General features: G+C 41.3%; 1 protein-coding gene across 1 annotated transcript in view; it reads left to right on the forward strand.

The window, feature by feature from the left end:
* Positions 1-19,585, forward strand: part of BIN2 (bridging integrator 2) — a 40,433-nt gene extending 20,848 nt beyond the window's left edge. Inside the window, exons 8-13 of the mRNA XM_042455635.1 lie at positions 9,510-9,585; positions 10,142-10,224; positions 11,829-12,723; positions 14,947-15,018; positions 15,367-15,462; positions 18,437-19,585. Of these exons, the coding sequence (XP_042311569.1) occupies positions 9,510-9,585; positions 10,142-10,224; positions 11,829-12,723; positions 14,947-15,018; positions 15,367-15,462; positions 18,437-18,547 (1,333 nt within the window). The 3' untranslated portion in view covers positions 18,548-19,585. The remainder of the gene's footprint in view (positions 1-9,509; positions 9,586-10,141; positions 10,225-11,828; positions 12,724-14,946; positions 15,019-15,366; positions 15,463-18,436) is intronic.
* Positions 19,586-25,048: the final 5,463 nt, after the last annotated feature.

A 25,048-nucleotide genomic window follows, 5' to 3' on the forward strand; every position in this document is an offset into this window, starting at 1 on the left:
TCATCTGCCAGGTCAAAGGGTATGGCTTATGAGGTTGTCAGAGCCTCAGCACTTTCCTTTTCCCAAATTTATAATTGGGGGCTGATATTCATGGTTGGGACCAGGAGTTCACCGATGGCATTAATCACCTAATCCAAGAACCTGTGCAGAGGGGCATGGAAACCTGGACCTGGGAATGGGGCAGTTGTTACCTTTTTTTTTCCTAGGTCATTTTCATTCAATGTTTAAACCAAATATTTTTCAATTTTTAATTTATCCATGTGTAAATCCTCTGCAGAATATACACATACTGCAGATGGCAAATTGAAGCTAGAATGAAATGTTTCACTCAGTCACTGTGCAGCTGTGTGTGCTTTTGTGTCTGTGCCTTCAAATCACCTGCTGATTTATTGTGACCCTGTGAAATTTCATAGGGTTTTCATTTGGCAAAGAATATTTAGAGGTGGTTTGCCATGGCTTTACAGCACCTGATATTCCTTAGTGGTCCTCCATCCAAGTACTAATCAGGCCTGGCCCTACTTATCTGCCAACACTGGCCTACCCCCATGAAAGAGTTTTTTGACCACCTCAGACATCACCGTTTACAGCAAGACCTTTATGCACATTCAACTTCCAGTGTGACACACATGCATGTGCAGAGCCATTGTGTTTAAACAGATGTAGATTTGTCTGCACACTATAGCTCTATTCAGAAAGTATTACTCATGTATAGACCATGACATGAGCAGAAAGCTGAAGCAGGTTGCCTAGCTTTCTGGCATCAATACAAACGTCTTGAGGGACAGAGCCCTTGTGTGTATAGCTGGTGATGCAAAGGAGTCCATCTGTCCTGCAGCCCTGAATGCATAGAAAGCAAACTGTGTGAAAGCTTTCACTGATAGAATTGGATGAGTAACAGCTATCTCCCCAAAGGTATCAAAGGGTAGGGCTAACTTATGCATCTCTCATCATGCATTAGTTTACATTTAAAGCTTTAAAAGTTACTTTTGTAGTCCCAAAAAATAACTTGTCCAGTGTCTGCCTGTATGTCAATACAGGTTGAGTTTTTCTTATCTAGAATGCCAAAATCCAAAATATTCCAAAATTGTCCACATGGATGTTTGCGATAGTGACGCCTTTGCTTTCTGATGGTTCAAGATATACACACTTTGCTTCATGCACAAAATTATTTAAAATATTATGTATGAAATTAACTACAGGCTATGTGTATAAGGTATATATGGAACATAAATGAATTTCAAGTTTAGACTTGGATCTCATCTCCAAGATATTTGATTATGTATATGCAAATATTCCAAAATCCAAAAAAACATCTGAAATCCTAAATACTTCTGGTCCCAAGCATTTCAGACAAGTGAGAGTCAACCTGTAATAACCACTGCAAAAGGCAAGAAAGTAATATAATTACCTGCAGTTAGGGTCCAGAAAATAATGCAGACTAACTATGGCAGTTACTTTGCTGAAATGGGGTGCTACGTTATGGTCAGGTGACTTCCAACAAGCTTTTGATTAATCTCTTTAGAAAAACAACATCTAAGGATCCTTCTGGAGCTTAAATACCCTATAGACAACAGATCCTGTCTGATTTTGGAAGCTAAGCAAGGTCAGTGCTGGTTAGTACTTGGATGGGAGATCACTAACGAATATCAGGTGTAGTAAGCTCTATTTCAGAGGAAGGAACCACATCTCAATCTTTTTGCCTTAGAAAACCCTATGAAATTAATGGGTTGACAGGTGACTTGAAGGCATAAGTTGACAGGTGACTTGAAGGCACATTATACACACATAAGGATCCTTCCAGCTCCAGCTCTTTTTTTTCTTTTTTTAATAATATTTATTAAAGCTTAAACATATATAAAATACACAGTACATAATAAATTCCTTTCATCTTATCATAATCATACATATGATATACATAATACATATCATACATAAATCATTTATACATCTAATTGCTAAAGCCTACATAAATAAAAACTAAAACAACATACACATTACATAATAAATAAAATACACATTACATAATTCCTTTCATCTTATCATAATCATATATACAATACACACAATACATAAATAAATAAATAAATAATACAATTTTTATTTATATACCGCCCTTCCTGAGATCAGGGCGGTTTACAGCAAATATTAAAAACACAACATATACAATCAAATAAAAACAATTACACAACAACAGAATAAAAGCCCCCGTTAGTCAGTCCTCCTGCGGAATACGGAGGAGGAGAGGCCTACTAGGACTCTAGTTGGGGGAATGCAATCTTAAATAGAAAGGTTTTTAAATCCTTTCTAAATTGGGCCAGGGAGGTGGCCGAGCGGAGCTCTGTGGGCAGCGTGTTCCAAAGGGCCGGGGCGGCGATGGAGAAAGACTTCCTCATGGTAGAGGTAAGCCTAGCCCCTGGAACCCTAAGTAATTGCTGCCCAGATGTTCTGAGGGTGCGGGACGGAATGTACGGGGAGAGGCGGTCCTTCAGGTATCCTGGGCCCAAGCCATTTAGGGCTTTATAGGTCATCACCAACACCTTATATTGTGCCCGGAAGCGAATAGGCAGCCAATGCAGATCTTGGAGCACCGGTGTTATGTGGCTGGCCCTGGAAGTACCAGTGACCAGCCTGGCTGCCATATTCTGTACCATTTGTAGCTTCCGGGTTTGGTATAAGGGTTGCCCCATGTAGAGTGCATTGCAGAAATCCAATCTCGAGGTTACCAGAGTATGTACGACAGTTTCAAGGTCCCTCTGGGCCAGGTATGGGCGCAGCTGGCGAATAAGCCGAAGCTGATAACAGGTGTTCTTGACCGTCGCATTCACCTGAGCAGTCAGGTGAAGCGACGAGTCAAGAAGCACCCCCAGACTGCGCACGGAGTCCTTCACAGGGAGCGTGACCCCGTTCAGGACAGGTGGAACCACCGCCATTCGTGGACCAGGGGAACCTATCACAAGTACCTCCGTTTTCTCTGGATTCAATTTGAGTCGGTTTTCCCTCATCCAGCCCATTACTGACTCCAGGCACACCACGAGAGGAGAGATGCCATCCTCGGTCACTGCACCAGTCGGAGACATAGAGAAAATGATTTGGGTGTCATCAGCGTACTGATAACCCCGCGCCCCATGTCTCCGGATGATCTCTCCCAGCGGTTTCATGTAAATGTTAAATAGCATGGGAGACAAAATGGCTCCTTGAGGGACCCCAGTTTTAAGGGCCCGCTCATCGGAGCACACGTCTCCCAGCTGCACCATCTGGAACCTCCCAGAGAGGTAGGAACGGAACCACTGGAGCGCAGTGCCCCCGATTCCCACCTCTGCCAGGCGCCCCAGAAGGATACCATGGTCTATGGTATCGAAAGCCGCTGAGATGTCCAAGAGCACCAACAGGGACACGCTTCCCCTGTCGATGTCCAGACGGAGATCATCGACCAAGGCGACCATGGCCGTCTCAACCCCGTAACCCGCCCGGAAGCCAGTTTGAAATGGATCCAGATAATCCGTTTCATCCAAGACCGCCTGAAGCTGGATTGCAACCGCCCTCTCGATCACCTTCCCCAAAAATGGCAGCAGCAAGACTGGCCGATAATTATTATGTACCAGGGGGTCGAGGGAGGGCTTTTTTAATAAAGGTTTTACAATGGCCAATTTTAATTGTGATGGAAATTGCCCTTCCCTCAAAGATGTATTAATGATCCGGCGTAACAATAAAGTTACCGCCGGTCCCCCCTGGGCCGCTAGCCATGAGGGACAGGGATCGAGAGAGCAGGTTGTCTTCCGAACACTTCCGAGGATCTTGTCCACATCATCGGTACTTACCAACTCAAACCGATCCAGTTTAATGGAGTCCACGGAGGCTCTGGACACCTCTACACTAGGTTCTGCTTGAATGTCGGCGTTAAGACCTTCGCTTATCCGAGAGGTTTTATCCGCGAAGAAGTTATTAAAATTGTCGCAGCAGGCCTTAGAAGGTTCAAGGATCTGGTTCGGGGCAGGAGGGAGCTGAGTCAGCTCCCTGACCACCCTGAACAACTCTGCTGGACGCGACTCCGCGGACGTGACACGAGCACCATAGAACGAGTTCTTAGCTGCTCGTATCGCCTCTCCGTAGTCCTCTGACAGTTGGTCTAGGAGAGCCTTGTCGTGTAAGCGAAGGTGTTTCCGCCAACGGCACTCTAGCCGTCGCAGTTCCCGCTTCCTTGCCCGGAGTTCCCTATACCAGGGCCTACGCTTGGAAGCGGGCCTGAGAGGGCGCTTAGGAGCGATACTGTATATAGCCCTTGAGAGACCGGTATTCCTGATACCAGTCAGGGCATCAACAGAGTCGCCGTCACTTCCAACCATGTGCCCCTCTAAAGCTTCCTGGAACCTTTTGGGTTCCATCAGCCGTCGAGGGTGGACCATCCTAACAGGTCCGCCACCCCCGGGGGGGATCTGGGTAGAGACCTTGATTTTTGCCTCCACCAGGAAATGATCCGTCCATGACAGGGGGAAAATATTAGTTATTTCCGCCCACGGATTTTCCGCATCCGAACAGAAGACCAGATCAAGGGTATTACCCGCACAATGCGTAGGACCCAAAATCAGCTGGGACAGGCCCATGGCCGCCATGGTATCCATGAATTCCCGAGCTGCACCGGGTGGAACATAGCTGGCCGTGAGGGAGATGTTGAAGTCACCCAGGACAAGTAGCCTGGGCGTCTCCAACATCAGCTCAGCGACCAGCTGTGTCAGCTTGTTAAGGGAGTCCGTTAGCGCACGGGGTGGCCGATACACCAACAGAATCCCTAGACTGTCCCTAGCCTTTAGGGTCAGGTAAATACACTCGATATAGGACGTCTGTTGGATGTGGTTCCTGGTAAGGGACAAGGTGTTCCTATGTATCAAGGCCACACACCCCCCGCCCACCTAACCTATACATCTATACATCTAATTCCTAAAGCCTACATAAAAAAAACCCAAAACTAAAACAACATTCTAGTATTACTAACCTACGTCTTATTGTAGTTTTGTCTTAACCCCGCCCTATTTCTTCCTTCTCTTATGCCCTTTATACATCTCTCCTTACTCCTCTCTTTATATATAGGTTTGCCCCTCTTCAATATCACATCCATATCTCTTTCTTCATCACCTTCAACTCCAGTCAACCTTTTCCTTCTCCATCTTTACCTCACTTTCACTCTTTTCCAGTTCCTTCTTTCTCCTCTTACTTTTCTTCTTTTTCTTCATACTTTTATATTCCATCCATCGACTCTCTTCTCCCTCATCCCCCCCTCTCTCTAACCTTTGACACTTACTCACACCTTCTTCACTTACTTTACCTTCTCACATTCTCTCATCCTTTCTCACCTAGAATTCTTCCCTTGTCTCCTCTGGTTTACGAAAAGGAGTTTGATGACTTTCTTATTATTCTTAATTCTTACTCAATGTACCCACTACTCATATGTTTTCTATTGTCTTATCTTATATGTCTTAGTTTCCTTACACCCCCTTTTTCTTCTCTATCTTCTTCTCAAAAGAGAATATAATAAAGGAAAAGTAATGAAATAAGGCCTGTCTACACCATCACCTTGTTATGTTTACATCGGGAATCCCATCACAGCAATTTTCCCCCATTTCTTTTCAAGATATTCCATTATTACTCTCCATTCTCTGTTCACTTCAACTGTTGAATTAATCTGAATTAACTAATCCATTTCTATAGCCTCATATATTTTGTATAACTACTCATCTTCCTCTGGCACTTCTTTACTTTTCCATTTTTGGGCAAAGGCCATTCTCACTGTTTTAATTAAATAAAATAATATTTTCCCATATTTGTTTTCTAATTCATCCTCAAAAATACCTAATAAGTAGAATTCTGGAGACATTTGAAGATTTAGCCCTAGTATAGTATTAATTGCCATATTAATTGTTGTCCAATTTTTTTGGCTAATTTACAGGTCCACCAGCAATGGTAAAATTACCACTGATTCTCTCCACATTTCCAACATCTACCCTCCATTCTTTTATATATCTTAGCAATTTCCTCTGAGGCCATATACCATTGATAAAACATTTTGTAGACATTTTCTCTTAGCTTCTGCGATTTTATTCCTTTTTTCCATATTTTTCCCACTGGTTTAGCTAAATCGAATGTCCAATATTTTTAGCCCAAATAATCATTTGATCTTTCATAACCTCTTCCTCCAGTTCAAAATTCAATAATATTTTATATATTTTAGAATTTTTTTACCCACATTAGCGCACATCATTTTCTCTAACTTGTTTTTCTCCTTTAATATACCATGTGTTTTTTCATCTATTTTATATCTTTCATATATTTGTCTAGACATATACCATTGTAGTATTATCCCTTCCTTTTCCAACTCTAATTGTGATTTCATTTTATAGCTTCTCTCACTTTTCTTCAAAATATCTTCATATGTTATCCATTTCTTTGTTTTTTTATGAAATGCTTCTAAAGGAGAGACCAAAGAGGTGTCTAGGGAGATATCCTATACTTATACTTTGTCCATACTTTTAGCAACCATCTCCTTACACCGTGGTTGTTGAAATCTCTAATAATTTGGTCTTTGTCATATTCCAAATATCCATGCCAGTCATAGCGCTACCTATTCCCCTCTAATTCCTATAATCTCACATCGTCCAGTTCAACCCATTTTTTCCCACCAAGTTTACCAGTGGAGTTGTACATTTGAAACTCCCAAACCCCCTCTCTCCTGGGAATCCTGAAATGTCTTAATGTTCACACTAGGTTTTTTTCCACTCCAGAGGAATTTAGAAATGTCCCTATGCCATTCTTTGAAGGGAGCTACTGTCATAGTGATCAGAATCATCTGAAAACAGAATAAAATACATGGTAATATTGACATTTTAATGTCAGCAGTCTTTCCTTGCAGAGATAAATTTAGTTTCTTCCATTTATTCAGATTATTTTTAAATTTGGGACCAAATCTTTATATAATTATTTTCATACAACTCTGAGGTGTTTTTTTTTTTTTCCGTTATGGTAAACCCTAGATATTTTACATTTTTCTCTATTTTGATAACTGTTTTCCCTCTATTTTTTGTTTTTCAATTTTTGACCATTTCCCTCCAATTATTACTGTTACAGCTACACCTCTTTTGAGTGAAGACCCAGTTCACAGGAAAATAGGTTTTTAGCCAGTGCCTAGATAGCCAGACTTTCCCACTTTCTCTGGCTTAGCCTTTCAGCCTGTCTACCATATAGCACACAAGTTCAATCAGAAAGGCAAAAGACTACCCTCACATTAGCAGATGCTACAAAGTGTTACCTCAAGCACATCATGTGGAGTAGCAATGAGATGGAATGCTTTTCAGTAGCACAGCTGGAAACCTAGTAAAGACCGGTGACCACAGGATGGCAGTAAAGCCTAGGGAACAAAACTGTTGGCTTTTCTTCCCTTCAGTGAACCAGTGGTGGGAATTTTAGTTGGCATTAGACATATCATAAGACATAGGTTTGCTGCCAGAAACCGCAACACGGTGTCCATTCTCCCCCACACCCTCATTCTTTTCCCTGTAGCACTCCTAAAATTCATGATCAATCTTTTGGTGCCCTTTGCTGGCCACTGGCAGCAATCAATATGATGGCTCATCTGGCTGGAAGTCTTACATTATGAGATGTATGTGGTATAATAGTTCAGGGGTTAGTCTCAAATCAGACTTGAATTTGAAACCAAGGTTCAGATCCCTCATTCAGCCACAAAGTGGGCTAAGGAGTTTATCACACGGAGTCCATATGTGCCATCATCCCATTAAAGTATTAAAGTGTCCGCATCGAGCAAAAGTATGCAGATGGTTTTCGCACACAGCCAACAATAACATAAGGGCACATTACCAACGAAGGTAGAATAGGCATTTGGTTCGCACACAGATGCGTGAATATCCCGCTAATGGTTGGGAAATAGTGACTTTCACACATGTGTACATGGGTAGTAATTGCATCACCAGGATCCACGGTGGAGTCCTGGAAACAAACCCCAGCAGATACCAAGGGCTCACTGTACTCATCCTCATCATCCTCATCTTATCTTTATTTCAATGACCTCCAACCCATTCTGCCACATGCATAAAGAAATAATCCAAAGCATGGAATGCTGCAACCCTCTTGCCAGCTGGCCTTGTCTGCCCATAAAGCAGAACCAGAACTAAAACCGCCCCAATAAACCATGAGAAATCTGGCAACAAGTTCAAAATTGATGATTATCCCGTGAATAAACTGCAGTTAACTTTCACATTATAGCAATTATGCAAATAAAGCAAATTCATGGGTGAAGTGAAAATGAATTCACAATATTTTCCTGTGAATGACTAAATGCTGGATCATGTCTCTTTTTTATCAGATTAATAGCAGATTGCACATGTCGTTGTGTGAAAATGAATCGTGTAATTACCCCTTTTAAACTTCCAATTTTCCCCATGTGATAAACTCCAAAGTCACCTTGGAAATAACTTTTAGCCTATCAGGCTTCTGAGGACAGTTATTCAAAGATTCCTACATGTTTGGGCAAAGGGAAATCTGTCCCTCTAGATAACTGGAAGATTTCTGCACTGCAAAAATAATGCAGTTTGATATCACTTTAACTGCCAAGGTTTGTTGTGGCACCAGGGCTCTCTGGAAAAGAAGGCTAAATAACTCACAAAACTATAAAACCCAGCATACCATAGCATTGAGCCATGGAAGTGGTGTCAAACTCCATTATTTCTGTAGTGCAGATTAGACCAGTATTATGCTAGTTTTCTTGATATAACATTATCATTTTTTTCCCTTGATGGCGCATCAGAGCTTGTAGTTGCTAACCTTTAGAATTAAGTCTGTATTGCAAGAAAAGATGTGTGTTGTGTTTTTGCTATATACATAATAGGCTGTTTATAGATTCTGTGAATTTTATCTCATGGCTTATATTTTTGATCTTCAATTACCCGGGCTCAACTAGGTTAATGTTTGGCAGGGGCATCACTAGGAGGGTGCGGGAGGTATGGCACGTACCAGGTGACACTCTAAGGGAAGATGACACCACTGCTCCCCAAACATCTGCCTTTTGGTATTTGCCTGAATCCCTTTAAAATGCTGAAGAGATGGTGTGAGGGGGGTGAGGCTCAGTGGGAAAAGAAAAAAGTGACCTCAGGGTGGCTTTTTAATATAATTTTAAAAAATTATTTAAAAACATTGCATCTTACCGTTTATTTTAATTACATAAAACAATGTACATATAAATACATTGAGGCTGTGGATACAATATTGTAATTTAAAGGTACCATTTTAATTTTGCTAGTTGCTCATGTCAATGATATATGGGGAGTTATGATTTATGAGTAACATCTGGACAAAAAACATGACTAAGAATTCTGTATGGTGTGGTAGGGGAGGTCAATGGGGAGATGACACAATGAGTTACTGCACTGGGTGACACCAACCCTAGTGACATCACTGAAGTTTGGGATGGTGTGATTTAATTTTATTCCTTTTTTTCCTTTTGCCAGCCGAATTGCATGCTACGTGACAATATTCCAGAATATTTCCAATCTGAGAGATATTTTCTACAAAGAAATGAGCAAGGTCAGTAAAATGTTGTGACATATAAACTGGAATCTTATAATGATGCACAAAGGGAGAATTCTGATTCCTTTGCTCACTCTACACCTTTCCACTCCTGATTATCACTGAAGCCCCAAACATGGAGTGGAACCACTGGTTTCTTGTATGAGCATATGAGCCTGTCCTCCTCTGTAATGACCAATAGTACTGCATTGTACCTTTGTCGCTGTCTGTCTATCTATCTATCTATCTATCTAAATTTAAATTATCCAACAGGTAATATATTGCTATATGGTAAAGTAGCAGTAATTATTTAATTGAAATTGTATTAAAAAAGGAAATGAAATCAAATTACAGTTGCCTCCTAAGATGCCCTGTTCTTGTCAGAAACAAAATATGGATGAAAGGAGAAAAGTATCAGGAGTAAGGAGATTATCTCGAATATTCATCAGGAATTACACTGGTAGTTAGCATTAATTATCTGTTGTATGGAAGTGGAAACTGGAGAAGGAAGAATATTTTTTTCTTGTAATTGTTGTTCCTCTTGATTTAATTTGCTTATTGCTGTTTCTTCCAGCTGAACCATGACCTATATGATGTGATGAGTAAACTGGAAAAGCAACACTCTAATAAAGTCTTCATTATTAAAGGGGTATCAAGGTAAGTGATTCCCTGCTCTTTCTTGTAAAGAAGTAGCTGTCTGCAACAGCAGAAGCCATGGGTAACCTATGCTTTAAAATCAGTATCCTCTCTCCATCCCAGATGTATCATCTTTAGATCCAGTAGACTTCTGGGGTCCAACCAGACATGGAAGAGGATGCAATTTCTTACAAGTAACCCATTTTTCCCTCCTACAATGGGATATCCTCCCAAATGACATCAGTCAGACTTACAAATTAATTCCTTCCAGTGGTCGGTCAGTCATATAAAAAGCGTACTAAATGCAAGATAGATAGGTGAGGAAAAAATCATGTGATATGACAAACAAGCTTCTTTCAGTATTTGGATGAGCAGCTCTGCAAAAAGTGTGATTAACGCATCACCTACTTTGACCTTGATTTGGGTTCTTTATGAAGTTGGCACAGTATGTCCCAATGGCTGAAGCAGGAGGAATACCCTGCCTGTCCCTCTGCCACTATCTTCATTCCTTGCTGCAGCCACAGCTTTAGCCAACATCTCTCCCTCAGAAGAAGGCATTTGTATCTGGTGAGCTCACCAGAGAGCCTGCCTATCTGCCTTTTCCATTGATTCCTTGATTTGCGGGGTCAAGAGGGTCCCACCAACCAGTCTTCCTGCATTTGCCACAATAGAGGAGCTGCCAAATGGATTGCTGTCCAGCATGGTCACCCTCAAAGGTTGGAAACAAATTGCTTTTTTCATCTACAATTCCCAGAATCCCTCAGCCTTCATAGAATTTTTGGAACTGTCGGCTTTAAAAAAAGTGAGTCCTCTCTGGGAAAGGCCTGAGTAAATTGGTAATGTAGAGGACTGTGCTGGCACTAGGGGATGGGCACCCTGAAGTGGGAAGTATATTCCCCACTTCCCCCCCCCCCGCCCCATTTTGCCATCTGAGGGAAGGGATTTACCTTGATTTTTGAGAGCACACACCCTGTTGTTAATGAATTAAAAGATATACATTTATCTTTCTGTAACAAAGGGTAGTTCTAGATGAGACTGTTATTGCACTGGTGTTGTTGTTGTTGTGTGCCTTCATGTCATTTCTGAAGCAAACCTATCATGGGGTTTTCTTGGCAAGATTTGTTCAGAGGAGGTTTGCCATTGCTTTTCCTCTGAGGCTGAGGACACGTGACGGTGGGTTTCATGGCCAAGCTGGAAATCAAATCCTGGTTTGAGTGTAGTCCAGCACTCAAACCATTATGCCATACTGGCTCTCATTGCACTATTACCTTGTCTCATTCACAAAATTTGTGTGCATTGTGAGGGAGATGTGCAGATGATGACACAATTATTCCATCCCACTTCCCATTTCTTTTCTTAGCATGAAAATCCATTAAGGAGCTAGGAGATTTTCATCTGGAAGTACCCAAGCATTCTCAAGGTGGGGAACAACCTGTATAGGTTCCCACCACTGTGTGTGGTGTTTTAGAAGATATAAGATGGAAACCTTCTCATTTGATATTCAAGAGGTATACAGCCTTTGAATATGGAGATTCCATTTCAGTATAGTGGCTAAATAGGACACGAGGTGATTGGGGGGTGCATATTCAAACGTTCTAAGACTACTTTTGTTTGTCTTACTGCAGTAACAGAGGCTCATTGGTCATCTCATCTCCAGTAAGTCCAACCAGCCCCACTTCCATTCCTGTGGGGAACAGCATAAGGGAGACAGTGACATCTCCCCCTGCCAGTACCCCAAACCAAAAGAGAGAATCTGTTCCAGAAACTGAGGAAGTAGCCTCCATGTCCAGTGGTGCCAGTGGAACAGAGGAAGAGGTCTCTGCATCTTTGGCATCTGAGTTGCAAAATGAGGCTGTGGAAGTGGCTGGGTCAGATACTTCAATAGTCAGTGATCCCAAAGATGACAGCCAGGTGATGGAACTGGAGACATCTACCCATGTTTCCCAAGGTGCCTCCCAGAAAGTTGAGGAAGTTGCAAATGATATAGCCAGAAGGATCTTATCAAATGCAGTGCTTGAGGCTGCTGGTAAAGGCGAAAATGTTTGCAGAGACTCAGAAGACTCTGAACAGCCACTTTTGGTTAATGACTTTGAAACCAGTGTTACCTGTGAGAAAGATGGAGGTTCTCTACCCCAGCAGGAGGATGAAGTTCCATCTCTGCTGAAACAGGAAGACAAGACCTTCAAAAATGCCCAGGATGAAGCCCAAGTTGAGGAATCAGATACTCAGGGGGATAGTTTGGTGTCCAGCGAGAGTTCAGTTTCTCCTGAAGGCAATCCCCAAAATTTTCCATCTCCCCAAGATGAGAAGGTCAAAGGAGAAGCACCCAGTACCATCATTACTTCATTACCATACAGATGCATTACTCATGCTGTACCAGAAACGGAGGACAACCAACAGCATCAGCCAGGAACAGGAGAAGAAAGTGATCAGGAGGACTGCAAGGATGCTGAAGCTAATGATAGCAGTGATGGAAGCATGGAAGAAACAGAGGTTTCCCCAAAAGTCACTAATATGCAGGTAAGACTGAGAGCTGTGTTCCCTTTCCCATTTGTTACTTCCACTCTCTACTTCTGTTGGTTTCCAGTATGGGAAGGTCTTCCTCGGCCTAAAACAGCACCAGTACTACATTTAGGGAGGCAATGTGAAAATTGTATATATTTCCAGTGTTCTCTCCCCAGCACTGTCCATCCAGCTATTCCTGGTAGCCCATGAGCAGTCTGTGAAAGAAACAGCTCAACTCTCTTAAGGGTGATCTGACTTTCCTAGTCCCAATTGTTCTAAATCCCTTCCTTTAGGGAAGGCTTGTCCACACTTGTCTCTTACTTTGTCAGAACCACCTTTGCATCACAAAATTGCTTAGGCAGAGAACAAGCTTCCCCCCAAAACCTAGAGCTTCTTTTACTTTGCGAGACGTGATTGCATCCTATACGCCAGACATTTAAATTAAAAATGAGCAGCAGTCCTGTCTGACAGGAAAAACCAAGGTGGCTTCCTAAAAACAACACAATTTTAGGAGTTGCTACCTTGCTGCTTGTAATACAAATACCAACCTTTAGTACTTACACAGCTGATGGTAGAGGTTTTTTTGTTGTTGTTGCTGATGATGTTCAAATGGCTCACGTATATTATCTTAGAAACCCTCAGACAGAAGTAGTGGGGTAGGTGCTGCAGTTGAGTAGTTAACTGCTGTATTGTACACAGAGGGCTGAGGCTGAGAGAGCAGTGACTTGTCTGTGGCAACCAGTGAGTAGGCATAAGTGAGTGGAGAGAATGAGGCAATACTGCAGTTTGAACTCCAGGATGAGGTGGTTTCCTTGTAATAGAAGCATTCAGCTGAGGAGCGGACATTGAGTATGTATTGGTCATCACTCCATACTCATTGTGGGAAACAAATAATATTGTCAAAGTAGGCTCCTGATTCACTTTTTAAATGCTTTCATTGAATCTTCCTCTGGAACATGGCAGGGCAAACAGTAATTAATGAATGTGTGTTTTAAACATTTATATTTCACCTTTCCACCACCGTACTCAGGGCAGCCAATAAATAATTAAAGCAAACACTGTGAAACCCCATGAAATTTAATGGTGACTCTAGAAGAATATAAGGCAAAGTAACAGAATAAAACAAGGTCAAAGAATAGCTTCTATATTACCAAAGCCCTGTCCAAATGCAACGTTTGGCAACAGGAAGATAATATGTGTGTGGAGATGGGGAGATGGGAAATAAAAACTTTTAAAAGAAAAATGTAGGGTCTGGATGCCACTGCTTGAAAAGCCATGTCTGCAATTACCATTTTTCTAACTTGTGGGGCACCTAGAGGAAGGCTTCTTGTGTAATGTTGCCAGAGTGTCAAAATAGCAATAAGGGACAGTTGAAATTTATGACATTCAGGGTTGATAATCAGGAAGTAGCTATTAACACATTTTTCTCTACCTAATGACCAACTAAAAGTATCCATTTCAGTTAAAGTTATGCGTTTCTCTGTAAAATTAGTATATTCTCCACACATAAATTACATGATGCACACATTTCTGTTCTTACGAAAGACCCACACCTTTAAAATACTGGCTTTGGGGGGCATCTCATTCAGCCTATATAAAAGGAAACACTTCCCAAGCCTCAAACAGGGTATTATATTAGGATAATAACAAAGGACACTCACCAGCACAATAAGGAACAAGCTTCCGGGACCTCAAATAAGGAACATCCCTTAAGAAGGGACACCTGACAAGCCTATTTTAGTGAAGGCTCAGCATATGAACTAGCTGATAAGAGAGAATATGCTTTTATGGATCATTACCTATACCCTGAATAGTTAAAGACAGAAAGATAGAACTGCCTGTTATTGCTCTCTTTTCTGCACATTTGCACACATTAAGGGAAAACTGCAATCAAGTGGTAGTCTATTTTTGCCAGCCATGGGATATTGCAACTCTAGCATATAGTACCAAAGTTAGACTGTTTTGTCTACGTGCTTAGGTAATTTGCACTGAACTAAGTTGAATGAATGAGGTCTTGCCCTTCCCAGTAGGCTCAGGAGAAAGCAAAGTGCTGCAGCCTCTCCTAGCTTGTGTGTCCTTCCTCATTAATATTTTTTGTTCATTAATATCTTTTGCTGTCTTGGTCCCACTCTGATGTTGCTTGGCTGCACGTGTCCTGTTTTTCCTCTGTGAAATATTGGGGTATGTAGTCAAGAAGTGATTTTTGTCTAAATAACTGAAAGGCTTTTTTTGTTTCAGACCATCTCTAGCTTCTTCTCAGATGATAAAAAGGAGGATTACAACAAACTGCCCCTGGGCTTCCTGTTCAAGGTAAGAAGAAGCGTTCCCTACCTTGTCTGACAGAGAGGAGCTAGAGTTGGCTTTGTGCTTTTCATTATTTCATAACTGACTGACTTGTGAAAGCTTAGGCTTGGATTAAGGGAGAAGTGCATAAATCAAAATAATTGAATATTTAGGCATCTGCAGGATGATGAACAGGTGTATTATTGTTATTTTTTGCCTTGAATAGCCATTCTGTTTTTTGGTTTTTTTGTATTTTTAAATTAGTAATGTAGCTTTTGATTACTGTACATACATGAGACCCCCAATATTACAATTCCCACCCCTTGTCTGTTGTAGAAGCGCACTGCCTTATTACTATCATGTTTCATGTTCCAGGCTCAGGCAATTCAAGCTTATGCTTCAGAGGATGAGAACCACCTACAGTTTGGAGAAGGGGAGACCATACTAGTGCTCTCAGATGTCCATGCTGAGGTAACATCAGAGCACATGTGTACCATTGCCATTCAAAATGTGTGTGGCGAATGGTGATTGTGTGTGTGTGTGTGTGTTATTTGCCTTCAAGTCATTTCTGACTCATGGCAACCTTATAGGGAGTTTGCCATTGCCATCTTCTGAGGCTGAGAGAGTGTGACTTGCCCAAGGTCACCCAGTGGATTTCCATGGCTGAGCTGGGATTACTGTTGTGATGTTTGTTGTTGCTGTTATGTACCTTCAGATTGACTATGATTTAAGGCAACCCTCTCATAGTGTTTTCTTGGCCAGATTTATTCATAGGGGAGTTGACACTAGCGTCCTGTGAGGCTGAGAAAGAGTGCCTTGCCCAAAGTTACCAGTGGGTTCCCATGGTTGAGTGGAGAGCATTGGTCTCCCAGACTACTAGTCTTACACTCAAACCACTGCACCATGCTTGCTGAAGAAAACCCTAAATACAGAGACAGCTAATCTGTGGATAAAATGGTAGGATTTGTTTTATTTTATTTCATTGTATTTATATCTTCCCTTCCCTCCCAAATGCTGTACGTGATGTTCCCCAGTGCTTGGTTTATCCTTACAATGACCGTGTCAGGTAGAATCACAGAATAACAGAGTTGGAAGAGACCGCAAGGGCCATCCAGTCCAATCCCCTGCCATGCAGGAAATCACAATCAAAGCATCCCCGACAGATGGCCATCCAGCCTCTGTTTAAAGACCTCTAAGGAAGGAGTCTCCATTACACTCCGGGGGAGTTTGTTCCACTGTCAAACAGCCCTTACTGTCAGGAAGTTCCTCCTAATGTTGAGGTGGAATCTCTTTTCCTGTAGCTTGCAGCTTTTGATTGGTTGACTGACTCAAAATCACCAAATGAGCCAAATGGGGATTTGACCTGGCTCTCTCTAATCCAATACTATAACCACTAGATAAGAAACATCATTGTGTCACTGGTTTGAATATTAAAATTCCATTCTGAAAGGGAGACATGATTGAAGTCAGAAAAGGCAGTAAATAGGGAGAACCAATTTGTTTTTGTTATGCATGACCTGCTAGATTCCTCCAGCATCCTTCAATAACTCACTACAACACTCTTGTTGTGTTCACTGACTTGCCATATTCTGAACTCTGGCCCACTTGATTCTGACATCTTCTACTCTTGGTCCATTGAACTGCAGGACCAGTATTTTAAGAAGGCCAGTGTGTTTGAAATCACAAAGTTTGGCAACTTGATTTGCACAATTCATGGAAGCCTTTGTTCAATACAGAGAATTATTATTATCAATTATAATGAATCTCAGAACTCAATTTTCTATGGCACAGAATTTGCTGCAGAAATGTATTGATTATCTTTTAGTGCCAAGCAGATATTGATACATTACTTTTTTAAAATAATTCATTCCAGTTACTCATTACACTCTTTGAGAAACAACCTGTTCCTGTTATTCACTGCAGTGATTAAAAAGGAAATTGTAACTTTACTTGCTGTGCTGCTTGTTGGTTTTCTATTATTTTCAATTACTTTTTGAAAGAAATAATTTTACAGTTGATAACAGAATAGCATAAAAGTTCAAAAAAGTCCTAATATAATGGCTCTACGTATGTCGCTTTCAAGTTCTGATGTAAAGAATATATAGTCCCATTTCGATATGGTTCATAATGGCCTGTTACAGACAGCCAAAATAAAGCTGCTTCGAGTCACAGTGGAGGTATGGTGTTATGATGCATGTGTCCTAAGAGTCCAGAAGCCACACCAAAGCCACGATCCAGTCTGGAGTATGGTTTTGGTGCGACTTCTGGACTCTTAGGACGCATGCATCATTGAAACACCATACCTCCACTGTGATTCGAAGCAGCTTTATTTTGGCTGTCTGTAACAGGCCAATGGATGGGGAATATATTGGGAATTTCTTTTATAAATGATAGCCTTGTCCGATTTTGGATAGCTGGTCTTTTTTTACCCCATAGCACCCATGTTGTTGTATTCTGTGCTCAAAGTATAGTAGTGCTGTGGCCCCATTATATAAGATCTGTTTATATGAGTGTGTTTATATATTTAATGTGCCTACTCTCTTCTGTCAAACATTAACTCTCCCCTTCCTATATACAGTCCTCTAACTCACATGTTCTTTTCAAAACTAACAGCACCTGATCACTCCCTTCCTAAAAGGGTAAAAATTTAAAGGCAAAATTTAAATTACCTGGTGTAGTGGTTTGAGTGTTGGGCTATGACTCTAGAGAGCAGGGTTCAATTCCCCGTGCTACCGCTGGGTGACCTTGGCCAGGTCACACTCTCTCAGCCTCAGAAGATGGCAATGGCAAACCCCCTCTTAAGAAACCTGCTAAGAAAACCCTAAGCCTTAGGGTTGCCAAAAGTCAGAAATGACTTAAAGGCACGCAACAATAATAACCAACCTGCTTCATACACAGGTCATGAGTATTTGTTCAGCTTATAATACAGCCTTGTATAAGTAAGTCTACACAAATTGCTAGCCAGCAAACATTCTGCTGCCTGTTGAGTGTTGGCATAGGGAGAAAGAGACTAGCAGCCACAGTCTTTCAATGCTGAGCATAGAGGAGGGGCTTTCCTCCTCTGTCAGCTTACTGGACTTCTGTGCTGCATGCAGAAGTGGTGTGGAGTCTTTTACTGCAATCCTCTCCAGGTGTATTGGAACCACATTTTGCATTTTCAGGTTGAGGTAGGTTTTTTTTTCATGCACATTTGAGCTTTGAAAACTTTTGTGGTATTTCTGCTATCTTCGGTGTGGGGATGGAGAATTAGATGGAGAAAATCTGGAAGCCCCACTGTGTAATTAGCTGTGCAATTTTTAGCCATGATGCTGCAGTATGGTGAGCACTTCTGCAGAGCCACCTCTTCCATGAGTCACCTCTCTGTTTTTTAAATGAGTGGCATATGGTGAGAAGAGCCTCCTAACCGGATTTATGGGAAAACCTTGCCTTTTTTTTTTCTTTCTAGGAAAAAGGATTCCTGATAGGGATAAAGGAAAGTGACTGGATGGAAAACCAGAATATGCTTCAGAAAGGAATTTTCTCCTCAAGCTACATCAAATCTCTCACCTTGGAATAATCTCAAAAGCTGATGTGGAAGAAAAGGGAAGAATTCAATAGACATCTCACAATAGCTCAACAATAATCTTGCCTAAATACTGATTTTCCAAAGCTCCTTATTAATACTCTTCTTCCTGACCCATGTACCCTCTTGTCAATGTGATTCTATGTAGTTTGCAGTATGTCTGGTGTCTGTATCTCTGGATGATTTGGATGTCAGCAACGAGAAGCCCCGGGGGAAAATTCAGCATGCCCATAGTCCCAAATTACTTTGGGAGGCTGGTATTGTCACCCACTGTGATTCTGTAGTGTAAGGGTTCTAGTTTGTTTGATATTATGCTCTTCTTGACATAAAGAGCAATGTCCAATACAGCCTTCCATGTTGTTTGTATCCAGAGATAGCTATATCCCATTGCTTCTCTCCATTCCACGAAATGTCTTTATGACCACTATATCTGTGTTTACCTCAGACTCAAGCACCCCAATTTTCAGTTGTCTCTGGTGCACACCTTTTCTGCTTAGGCCCTTTGTTGACATGTTCTGAAACATCCTTACAACCTGTTTCCATGCCTTCTCCTTTTGGAAACATTTTCACTTTCATCCCTTGAGGATGATTCAGCCCAAACTAGAGACTTCCCTGTTCCTGTTGGCTTTTTCCCAGGAACATGCTCTCTCTGCCTGCCCTTCCCTGACCAAAATGCTCAAACTGATCTTGAGACAGAGAACAAAATCAGTGAGACATTTAACGAAGAAAATATTATTTTTGAAAAGGTGACTTGAACTACCCTCACACTGACTGAATAAATGTCTATTCTGGTCATAACAAAGAAGTAAGATTTCTAGATGTCTTAAATGACTTTGCATAAAATAGCTGACCACAGAACTGATCACAGAGGTGACTCTGGATTCAGTCCTAAATGATATAGCCCAGAACCTAGTACAGTTGGCCCTCCCAATCCATGGATTCTGCATCCACGGATTCAACCATTCATGGCTTTAAAATAGTATTTTTTTAAAATCCCAAAGGCAAACCTTGATTTAGTCATTTCATATAAGGGACCCCATTTTACTACATCTTTGTATACGATGGAACATGAGCATCCATGGATTTTGGTATCTATGGGGGGGAGGGGGGACTGGATCCAAATCCCAGTGGATACCAAGGATCTACAGTATGAGTATAGTTTAACCAGTTAGAAACATTGACCACAGTGCTATCAGCTTTAATTCAGATATAAGTGGGAAAGTTTGGGGAACATCAATACTGTCCTGTGTAATGGAGCATTTAAAAAGAAAGTTGACAGATTAAATCAGGCGCGTCAAAGATAAATTCATGGAGGGAGGTTGAGCCATCAATGGCTACTCATCAGGTATCACTTCCAGTATCACTTTCCCCAGCAACTGATATACACACTCTGTCTATATACAACAGTAGCAGACAAGGGTCAGTTGCACTCATGTCATGCTGGTAGGTTTCCTTGAGGCAGCTGGCTGGACACTATATGAAAGGATGGTTAGGTTAGATTAGATTAGTCATTGAACGAGGGCTCTTCTGATGTTCTGATATTCTTACCCTTGTAGGCTGTTAAGGAATCAACACAAAGTGAAGGATAACACCAGAAAAGGATAACCAAATAGGAATTCTTTGTAGGAGCCCGTCTTATCACTTTTAGGGTTGCAGATAGTGCAGGCTTAACATTTAAATAAATAGGTTACAATAACTGAATTGTGGAAATTCTGAGTACACACATGACATTTTTCCAACCACTGTGGAAGACAAAAGTTTTTGTTCTTTGCTATTCTACATCTAGTGGCTGCACTGTGCATTATAAAATGTGTACATAGGGGGGATTTGGTATGCATCTCTGGTATGCAGTATCATGCAGGTATTTTGCAAGTGTGTGTACTCGAAGGAGTTTATCAGACAAGGGTAACTGGAAGTATAATACAATGGCAATCCGAACGCAATCATGGAGTTTAACGTTATTGCGTGATAGACTACCACACGTAATTTTGGGCAATGGGAAGTCAGTCCGAATGCAATTCGAATTCACGTAAATTCGCTGGACTAGCAAATTCACATGAATGCGTTCTGGGCCCACTTTCTTTTCATTTGAAATTAAGAGAAATTCCTCCCATGTGATAAACTCCATGGTTAAAAGTAAAAATTCCTCGGATGTGTCCTCTTGCACTTCTGAGATGCATGTGATTTTGGACACAATCCATGTTACATTTTTCATAGAAGATTTATCAGCGTAGCATATGAAGGGGCGCTGTGCTTTGTTTCATAGTTTACTTTAATCATTCCTTAGAATGTTAGGCTGACCTATAATGTAGATGTTGAACCACATAAATAGTATTTGCTAACTTGTAATGCCTCCACCCAGCTTTTTGTAAAGCCAACTTTTTAAAAATAAAGCGAGCCCTTCTAAACCAAATTGCCTTTCATTTTATTAATCTTTGAGCCCAGACAGGAATATTGTGGGCCTTGTCTTATATGTCTGCGTACCTACCTACCTAACTGCCTGCCTTTCATTGGCAGCATTACAAAGAGTTAATAAGGTGTAAGCATTCTGATGACTCTGCCGTTTATTATCAAGGTAGTGAAACTGGAAAGGTGAGGCGGGATACAGGAAGGGAAACGCCTTAGCCGAGTCACCAGAAAGGTAGGCGCTACGGTAGGAAACTAGAGCTGGAAGAGGTACCCAGACCAGCTGGTGCTGTGAGAGACGCTCAGCCAACAAGAGAGTGGAAAATTTATGTATTTTTTGCTCCACTGTCACTTTAATCAGGTAAGGAGTGGGTAGGAAGGAAGCACGTTCTAGTATTTGCATTAATAGAGGTTTATTTGTATTGTGTGTTGTTCCTGTAGCTGGGACAGAGTGTACAAGTTCTGGAAAACTTTACCATATAAATAGGATCAGTGCTCCCCATCTCTCTTTCTGGGCATTGCCTATACTAGTGCAAATCATTCATTCACAAGCAACCCTTGCAATAAATACCCTGTGCTCAGTTTTTGTCAATGGGGACTCTCCAGATTTTGTGAGCTACACCTTCCATCAGCCACCTAAAGGCCTTCAAATTGGAAAGACAGTGTTGGTGAGGATGGTGGGGGGTTATAATATTTCTATGTACTTTTGACACTTGGTGAGGTGATCAGGAGCTTTAAAAAATGGAAAGATGTAAAGGACATCAAAAGTTGAATGACAAAGTAATTGTTTTTTTCTTGCAATGGGGAAAAGGGCAGGATGTAAGTGAAATAACAATGGCCTCTTTGTCACACCTTCTCCAAGTTTGACAAATATGCAAGCTGCAGTCCCTCAGTAATACAGTGGGCCCTTGGTATCTGCTGGGTTTTGGTTCCAGGACCACTTGTGGATACCAAAATCCAAAGATTCTCAAGTTCCATTAAATACAATGTCAGAGTAAAATGGTGTACTTTATATAAAACGGCAAAATCAAGGCTTGCTGTTTGGAATTTTTACTTTTTTAAAAAATATTTTCAAGCCATGGATACCTGAATCCTCTGGATACAGAGGGCCAACTGTAGTGGTAGAAGAACAGCAGTTGTTGTTGTTGTTGTTGTTATTTTGATCAGAGTCACTACAAGGTGGAACAGATTAAAGATTTTCTGATCTCAAGTGATTGAGATTGCTGGAGGGTTGGAATAAGCCTTTATATCTCTGTCCCCCCCCCCCACTCCTCCTTGCTACCCCTGCCCCACACTGCTCCTGTCAGTGATGAGTGCCCCCATCAGTGCTGGCAGAGCAAGATCTCCACTCACATTACTGAACTGATCATGCAAATGTGTGCACGTAAATATATACAATAGACACTTGTCAAATTCCTCCTCCCCCCTCCTTTTGTTTATTTATTTTTCTTTCCTGGAAAAGGAAAGGGAAGGGGGCAAACAGAAGGAAAGATTCAGATAGGGAAAAGAGCTAAAGTACCATTCACCCCTGCTGCATTTCAATTCAAAATCACCTCCCAAGCAAATTTAACTTGTGCTGTTATCATAATTACTTTCATGCATGGGTAAGCAGTAGTTTGGCCCTTAAATTCAGTTGTAAAACATGTGCATTGCCTAACTCAGTGATGGTGAACCTTTTTGAGGCCGAGTGCCCAAACTGCAATCCAAAACCCACTTACTTATTGCAAAGTGCCATATCCCTCTGGCTTTCTAGTAACAAACTCTGGCAAACTCTGTGCTGGGACAATGGCACATGTACCCACAGAGAGGGCTCTGAGTGCCACCTCTGGCATGTGTGCCATAGGTTCACCATCACTGTGTTAAGGCTGATGAAAAGCAAAGCCATCATCCTCCTGAAGAGAAGTTTAGATGGAAGACTTGTGTATCTTTTAGCTGAGCATCCATCTTGGGGTAGGATGCAGGAAGCTAGTGATGCTTGCTTTGCATTGCTATTGCATTGTCCTCTGGCTTCTTCTTGCAGGCATCTTTCCTAATTTTACTCCTGGCTTGCAAAACCAGCTAATCCCTCATTTCTAGTTTCAGTCCCATGTCAAAATGTCCTACATTTTGTCTATTCACACACCCACAGCTCCAAACAAGCAGCTGTTTTTCAGAACAACATGAAAGACCGTTGAAGGTGTTTGCTTAAATGCAGAGGACCTCAGTCCTATTAAGGCGAGAAAACCTGATGGATATCTATAAATTGTCAATATGTTGGACTGTAGTCAGGAATGCTGTTCACATTTTCATTAGATGTTGATTTTCAGCTTGAGCCTGCTCCCCATTCAGCTTTTTAATTTCAGCAATAATTGCAAGGTGCTTCATTCCTTCCTTAATTTCTCCAAGATTAATCTTTCTTTCTGTATGCGTCCTGTACAGGTGCACAACTGTGCAGATAAAAACACACAAATGGAGAGTTGTATTGACAGCTGCTTTGAAGAAGACCTTGGGCCAATTTGGCCAAAGGTAGAGATGAGGATGAAGGTTAAAAGGGAAAGGGAAAATTATACCTGCTCGAAAAGGGGCAATCTAGTTCAACTCTGCATTGTGGTTTACCCTATATGCTCTTAGGTGGAGTGTGATTTTGCAATGAATAGAGGATGTGGGGTTTATATGTGGAGCTCTCTGAGTTCAATATGACTCAAAAGTTGCCATTCTCCCTGTATTAAGCTGCGAATATCACAGTGACTTCAGAGACACAATGAGAGAGATATGAAGGTGAAAGTGGGACAATATATAGTGCAATACAGTATATAGAAATAGTAATGGGAGCCATTGTTGTCCCAAGATCCTCCTTACAATCATTACAGTCGACCCTTTAAATCCACTGGGGTTTGGTTCCAGGATGCCTTGTGGATATCAAAATCCATAGATGCTCAAGTTGCATTAAATACAATGGCAAAGTAAAATGGATTCCCTTATGTAAATTAGCAAAATCAAGGTTTGCTTTTTGGAATTTATATATTTTTGGAATATTTTCAAGCCGTTGATGCTTGAATCTGTGGATAAAGAATCCGTGGATACAGAGGACTGAGCGTCCTATAACAAGAAGGTCTGCTCCCAAAAGACTAGAGTATGGGCAATTAGTGGCTTGTCACCAGTTTATGTCACCTGCCTTAGTTTTGAGATCTTCTGGAGAGGCTCTTTTCTCTGTCCCATCACCCTCACAGGTACATCTGGTGGGAAGACAGGAGAGGGCCTTCTTGGTGGCTGCCCCCAGGCTCCAGAACTCTCTTCCCAAAGAGGCTAGACTGGCTATCTCCTTACTATCTTCCAACAAGGAGGTAAAATCGTTTTTATTCGAGCAAGCCTTTGAGTATTGAGTTTTTTAGGGGAAACAGGCTATCCATAAAGTGCTGAACTCTGATTTCTACTTGTTGCTTTGTTTATTATTTTTAAATATTCAAAATAAAACAACATATATCACATTGGTTAGAGCCAAACTTACAACAGACATACTCATACAGATAACTACAAACATTCAGTCCAAACATCCAATATTTACAATCTGATCTTTACTTCAAATCTTGACTTCCATTGCACCTGATTTCCTAATATTTGATCTGCCTAATATTTTTGCCTTATGATTTAGTATCGTTGCTTTGTTTTAACTGGTTCCAAATTTTGTGATAGTTTAACTGCTCTGAGTGTAGTGGTTTGAGTGTTGGACTATGACTCTGGAGACCAGAGTTTGCAACCCAGCTCAGCCAAGTGACACGCTCTCAGCCTCAGAGAATGGCAATGGCAAACCCCCTCTGAACTAACCTTGCCAAGAAAACCCCATGATAGGTTCACCTTAGGGTCACCATAAGTCAGAAACAACTTGAAGGCACATGGCAACAAAAACAACAAACATTTGTATGCTGTTACTACATATATTTCTTTTGACTTGTATGGCTGAATTCCAAACTGGGAAAAAGGCAGGACATAAATAAATATAATGGTAATTATAATGATAATAATAACAGAATGGGCACTTCAGTTCTGGAAAGTGCTTTCATCTGTGAATTTAGTTATTGATTATCATCCTTTATATATTTTGCAATGTCA

Source organism: Sceloporus undulatus, chromosome 2, assembly GCF_019175285.1.
Source record: "Sceloporus undulatus isolate JIND9_A2432 ecotype Alabama chromosome 2, SceUnd_v1.1, whole genome shotgun sequence".
NCBI lineage: Eukaryota > Metazoa > Chordata > Lepidosauria > Squamata > Phrynosomatidae > Sceloporus > Sceloporus undulatus.